The sequence below is a fragment of the Nicotiana attenuata genome, unplaced genomic scaffold, assembly GCF_001879085.1.
Source record: "Nicotiana attenuata strain UT unplaced genomic scaffold, NIATTr2, whole genome shotgun sequence".
NCBI classification, from domain to species: Eukaryota; Viridiplantae; Streptophyta; class Magnoliopsida; order Solanales; family Solanaceae; genus Nicotiana; species Nicotiana attenuata.
The window spans coordinates 4,562-10,847 of NW_017671261.1; the positions used below are offsets into that span (position 1 = coordinate 4,562).

At 34.5% G+C, this 6,286-nt stretch overlaps 1 protein-coding gene across 1 annotated transcript; it reads left to right on the forward strand.

The window, feature by feature from the left end:
- Window positions 1–651: 651 nt before the first annotated feature.
- Window positions 652–3,291, forward strand: LOC109207126 (pectin acetylesterase 8-like; the record flags this gene model as incomplete). Its single annotated transcript, XM_019370007.1, has 11 exons — window positions 652–801; window positions 899–981; window positions 1,071–1,200; window positions 1,302–1,381; window positions 1,468–1,554; window positions 1,695–1,819; window positions 1,939–1,999; window positions 2,105–2,158; window positions 2,457–2,562; window positions 2,670–2,815; window positions 2,932–3,291. Coding segments are annotated over 11 exons (1,109 nt in total), but the record flags the coding sequence as incomplete, so codon positions are not given.
- Between the last annotated feature and the right edge of the window lie 2,995 nt (window positions 3,292–6,286).

The window sequence follows — 6,286 nt, forward strand, 5'->3', positions numbered from 1 at the left end:
GGGCCATCGAACCCGACCTGGATGCAAGGTAGAACGACGGCCACGTCAACAACCGAGGTCGAGTCATTTCGAGACCGTTGCAGAGCTCGATATGAGTCACCACCGGATGGAGAAACACACAAGGTCGGAAGCCGGACTCGTAACGGATAACCAAGCGTCGCCGGATATCTCGCCCAAACGTGATTTTCTCAACCACTTCAGGCCATTAAGGCGTAATTACAGGGATCCACGATGTAATTAATTTACCTACCTTATTTTTACCCTTAATCAGAATGTATAAAAGGGGAGAAGACCCCATAAAGAGGGGATCGGAAACCATTACACTACGGTACCATCTCTCTCAATTCTTGTACGCTATCAAGCACAATTGTTCTAAGCAATATCATATTCTGCGATTATTTACTTTAGCAGCAATTGTTGAGTCTTTATCTTTTATTTTCCTCAATCCAAACCTTTTGTATCTTTTAGTTCACGGATCCTTAAAACCCCATATAAATTCAATTGTTATCCGGATTCCAGGGTAAACAAGGTGTTTTCCATTTGTGTTGTGTTTTTATTATCACTATTTGTTATCTTGGCCTTATTTGAATATAAGAACTCGATTACTGCTGTTCTCTAAACTTTAGTATAATACATGTAAGCAAATATAAGCATCGAACCAACAACTGCATAATTATTTGGATGTTTTGCAGGATGGAAACCTTCTTGTTAGTATTGCTAGCAATGTTGACAACAATTATTGCTCAAAAAGACTGCTTGTCAACATCACCATAGTTCACAGCGCCACTGCTCAAGGCGCAGGTAAAATACTTCATTGCACAGAGTAATTAAAAGAGAATCGTAACATGCAGTCTTGTATGAGTACTAAGTATTTATTTGTTTATGAGTCATCAAACAGTGTGCCTCGACGGAAGCCCGCCAGCATATCATCTTGATAGAGGACATGGTAGCGGACTTCGCAGCTGGATTATCGAATTGGAAGTTAGTTACTTACTACTTTTCATCTTCACTATAACTAAGTCACCACATTATTCTGCTTTGCTAACGCTAGAAAATTTTCATATTTATAGCCAGGCGGTTGGTGCAGCAGTATCCCAGATTGCCTTGATCGTTCAGCTAAGTTCTTAGGTTCTTCCCTGCATATGGATAATGTATCTCGGTTTGCTGGGATACTTTATAATAGTTCCAAAGATAATCCAGGTGAAGAAGGCTCATGTATATTTCAGTTCATATACACTATTATCTTGCTTTATTAAAATTTACCCACTTCTTCTAACTGCGAGCAAAATTGGAATTGGTAGAGTTTTACAACTGGAACAGGGTGAAGGTGAATTATTGTGATGGTTCATCCTTCACTAGTGATGTTGAACAAGTTGACCCTGTAAGTAATAGGATTACTATATATCTCTCACTAAAATTGATAATTAAGTTACATTTTTCTGATTGAAATTGCCAAATCTACATTAGGGCAACAAGCTGTATTTTAGAGGGGCAAGAATATATAAAGCTATCATAGAAGATTTATGGAGCAAAGGCCTTCAAAATGCTGAAAATGTAAGAATATCCTACTGAATTACTCTCTGGCCTGGCTTCATATATATTCATCATTACAAGCCACACACTACCTTATTATGCGTTTCTCTTTTTTATTCTTATTTCCTAACTTTCTAATCTTAAAAAAAATGGTATGTTAGGCACTTCTGAGCGGCGTTTCAGCAGGAGGGTTGGCTACAATCCTAAACTGCGACAAGTTCAGGGCCCTCTTGCCGAAGTATGTTAGAGTTAAGTGTGTCGCAGATGCAGGCTTCTTCATTAACGGGTGAGGTTATCTTTCTATCCATTAAGTGATCTAATCACTCAAGAAAATGATGTCTTTTGATTTAATTTATTTGTATCTATGTCATTGCAACTCAAGCGTTTCATGATTTATATATGCAGGAAGACTATTTCTGGTACATCAGATATTCATGAGATGTATCAGAGAGTTGTTACATTACATGTTAGTTCGATCAACTTTTTTTGTTAGTACAGTTGTATAATATATGCTTAACAACTAGATGCAAGTTAGATTCCTTTTCAATAATATTTTTTTCTCTCGTATAAGGGATCCGCTAAGAATTTGCCACCATCTTGCACGTCGGCAATGGAACCAAGTCTGGTAATTTAGAGTTTAAGTTTTTCGAAACAAAAACTTTTTTTCTTATGCTATATAAATATTGCTCTCTAACACTTGTTTTCTTTAATAATGGTGCAGTGTTTTTTTTCTCAGAACGTTGTTCCATATGTTTAGACTCCACTTTTTATAATAAATTTACGCTATGACGCTTGGCAGGTCAAGAGGACAAATGCTAATTTCTTTTATTCTAAGAATTTTTTTCGTTTTTATTTTTTTTTATTTTACATTTCTATAAAATCCAAAAGAGATTCATTAAGATGACCCAACACTCTAACTCCAGATTAACAATACTTTGGTTCCTGAATACCTCGATCCTCAACATGTTTGGGACGATTGCAAGAAACATACAAGTAACTGCACATTTGGCCAGCGTTCAATTATTCAAGGTTAGTACTTCTCTGGTAATTAACTAATGCATACCTTGAAATCACATAAGTATAAATGTCACTTTTCCTCCCCTTACTCTTTTTTGTTTCTTTATTTTTTTTAAAAGTTTTTGCAGTGGAGTTCTTAAAGGCATTCTTGGGGCTCACCCCTTCTTTCACGAGGGGTTATTTCATCACGTCTTGCTATTCTCACGGTGTAATTCATTTGACACATTTATGGTATAGTCCTACCTCTCCAAGATTACTTCTTAAGGTATTTATCCTTTTATTTTCTTTGTATAAAGTTTAAATTTTATCATGCGCCTGTCATTGCCAAATTTTATTAGTTATAATAAGTAAAACATTGTGTTGCAACATTTATCTGTGCAGGCAATTGCTGAAGCTGTTGCGGATTGGTACTTTGATAGAGCAGGGTTCCAATCCATAGACCCATACCCTTGCGCTAGAGATTGCTAGCTTAAATTGAGTTAGCGAGCTTCTGTAACGAATAGGCTTGCAGATGTTGTACCGGCCGCCTATTTGGTGATACATAGCTGACGGTTGGAGTAAAGAAAATTTGTATGTTTTACAGTTAAGTCCTAGTATTGGATTTTTATTATTCTAATTGCTTAGCTTAATTTAAGTTTTAATGTACTTCAATTTAGTCTAGTCGAGTAAGTTAGAGATTGTGGAATCCAATGTTGTCTTTTCTGCTACTGTGAATGAAATATTCTTATCCTCCTCTCTCAACTCTCTCTTTTTCTCCTCTTTCTTCTCTCTTGTGGTTGGACAAATCATTCACTAATTCTTTTGGCCTCTCTTTATTGTTGTGTATTTACTTTCAATAAGGTTTTAGAAGAGACATTTGATGACGTATTCCTATTACACGTCAATATCAACATTGGACTGGGACTGATGGATGACATATTTGTGTATTTATTTCAATGAGGAGCGGAAATGGAAAAGGAGAAAGTAAAGTACTCCTCTTATGTAACGGTGCTAGATTGTGGGGAGTGGGGACTAACTGATAGATGATATAGTTGTGAAGAATTGCACTTCCTTTCCATATCGCTGCATTGGCCTCTAGTAGTTGATTTTAGTACTTAGAATTTTCTTATGATTTATAATTCTGTTTTGTAGTTTTCCATTCTAAAGGGGCTAATTCAAAATATTTGTTTAGAAAATCAAGATAGTTCTGCAATTCCAATACCAGATTTAGTGCATATTCTATTTTCACCCATACGCTCGAATTATGACACGATCCTAAATTCACAAGTCGCAGTTACACTTAAACCAACCCGCTAGGTTAGCCAACAGTCACATGATAAACAATGTAAATGAAATAACATGGTCTAATAGCTGAACAGTGGAATATATGTATAAATAAAATTTTATTTATGATAAATGTCTATATTTAGAGAGATTCTAGGGTTTATTACTTGGTGGCTAAGTCACCCTCTCCCTATAAATAGAGGGTTCCATTCCATTGTAATTCATCCCAAATCAATAAGAATTCTCTCCCTCTACTTTTCTCTGCAATACTCTTCTTCTTCTTCTTTTATTGTTTTATAACACGTTATCAGCACGAGACATTGAGTAGAAGCTTTGGGATTGAGCATAATGATTGTCAATTATTCCATGAACTTCCTTCATGATTAAATTCTGGATTTAAGGTAAGTATTTTACCGTATTTTTCTCTTTTATTCTATACTTTGATTTTAAATAAAGCAAAGACAACAAAGTTTGATTACAACTCTAATGGAGTTTGCAAGAAATTATAACCACCTGAAGTGGTAAAATTTCTATGCCTCGCCATGATCTAATTCATGTATGATTGTGGGCAAAGAATTGAAAACTCGTGCCATTGAATTTGCTCCATTCTCATTCCTTTAAGAGAATGTGATAGCAGTATGTGATAAGTCTCAAAGAAGACAAAATTATTACTATGAATATATCAATGGATATGGACTTGGCAATAGACGAAATTATAATCGTTATCATTTGTGGTAATGAGAACAATAAGGATTCTCAAAATAATCTTTAACTCTGTGAAAAATATTTGTCATCGATTTGACATGAGATTTTGTAAAGCACATATAGATGATTATGGTCCATTCATGATATGAATGTGACAACATCTGATTTATGAATACATATTCATTCTTCAAAGAATATGAACTTGCTAGTGGTAGTGAATATACCGCACTCACCTCTAAAAGGAGGTTTGAGATGATATAAGAAAATAATGTCATTATTATGGCATGAATGGTCATTGGTCACGTACCTATTGTACGCCAAAATATTTTGGCATTGTGATTGTTAAAAGACAACGATAATGCAAGAAACAGATCTTGCATATAATTTTGACCATAACCATAATGGTATAACTTTCTCTTTAAAAGAGATATTCACCATATGGTTGTTGATGAATATGTGGTACTACAAAATTAATTGAGAACTCTGCAAGAGCCAATTATACTATTTTGGAGAAACACAATTAATTACCAATAAGGTATTGTGTTGTAGTAAGTCTCAAAGAAACTTATTCAGTTTCCAAAGTATATGCGAAAGCGGTTGATTATATTGAGACTATAAATAAAGGAAAGATTTAATATCTTCTATTACTACAACTGCTAGCGGGGTAATATGTATGTGAAAAGCTACCCGCTTTATTCTCCAATTTGTACTACATAAACAAAAGAATACCACAATGAACTGGATATTTATTGATATAAAAACCCATATCATAGTAAACTTGGAGTTTATTAATAATTGCACACATCATGGTGTAAACCTGAAGTTTATCAATATTGATAATTTATCCAGTTGGCATAATTGGTTTAGCCATGTTAATTCAAGTATGATGTGCAAAAATAAAAGAGAATTCACATGGGTAAATATTAAAGAACTAGAAAGTTCTTTACGAATTCTCTTATATTGCTTGTTCTCATTAATTAATAGACCAATTAAATTGGGATTGAATCCCATGAATGCTGGAAATATCAAAGGTGAATATGGGCCCATTCACCTGCCATGTATACCACATAAGATGCATCTATGAGATGGTTACATGTGCAATTATTATTAACCCGCAACCTGGCCGGTGTGTGCGAGGTAACTTGCTCAATAATTTAATTTCGAGCATAATTTCCAGATTTTCTATTCAAGATAGTTTATCTTGATAAGTAGGTTTACATCACAGTTGGTTTAGCAAAATAATTTATTGAGTGCCTCAACTTAATAGCTAAACTATTGCTTATGAGAACAAAGTTATATATATCAGTTTGATATTCGTTATATACGAAAGTATATTATATTCTCCCCTCACAAGTGGTTTCAGGGTCAGGAACCAAATAATTCCATCTCATTATTATTGATGTGCGGTTTATATTTTGATTAACACCATAACACACAAAGATGGATTCTCAAAGTTGAGGAAACAAGTTAGTTTTTCTAACATGAGGGGGAGACAAGATACAACAATTGAGAAAAAGTTACATGGAATAAATTATCATTTATACATCTAGATCCCTGAATAAAATAATATGAACTTGAAGTTCATAAAAGGATAATTCATGTGCAATTTATTGCATAGCATGCCAGACGCATTTGCTGACCCAAAGAAAGTAACTATATTCTCATTGCAAATGCTCCTATTAGAATAAGTCCTAGAAGGACAATGTAACGAACCGACCGGTCGTTTTGAGCTTTTGCACTTTGATCACCAGTTCCCGGGCATGACTTG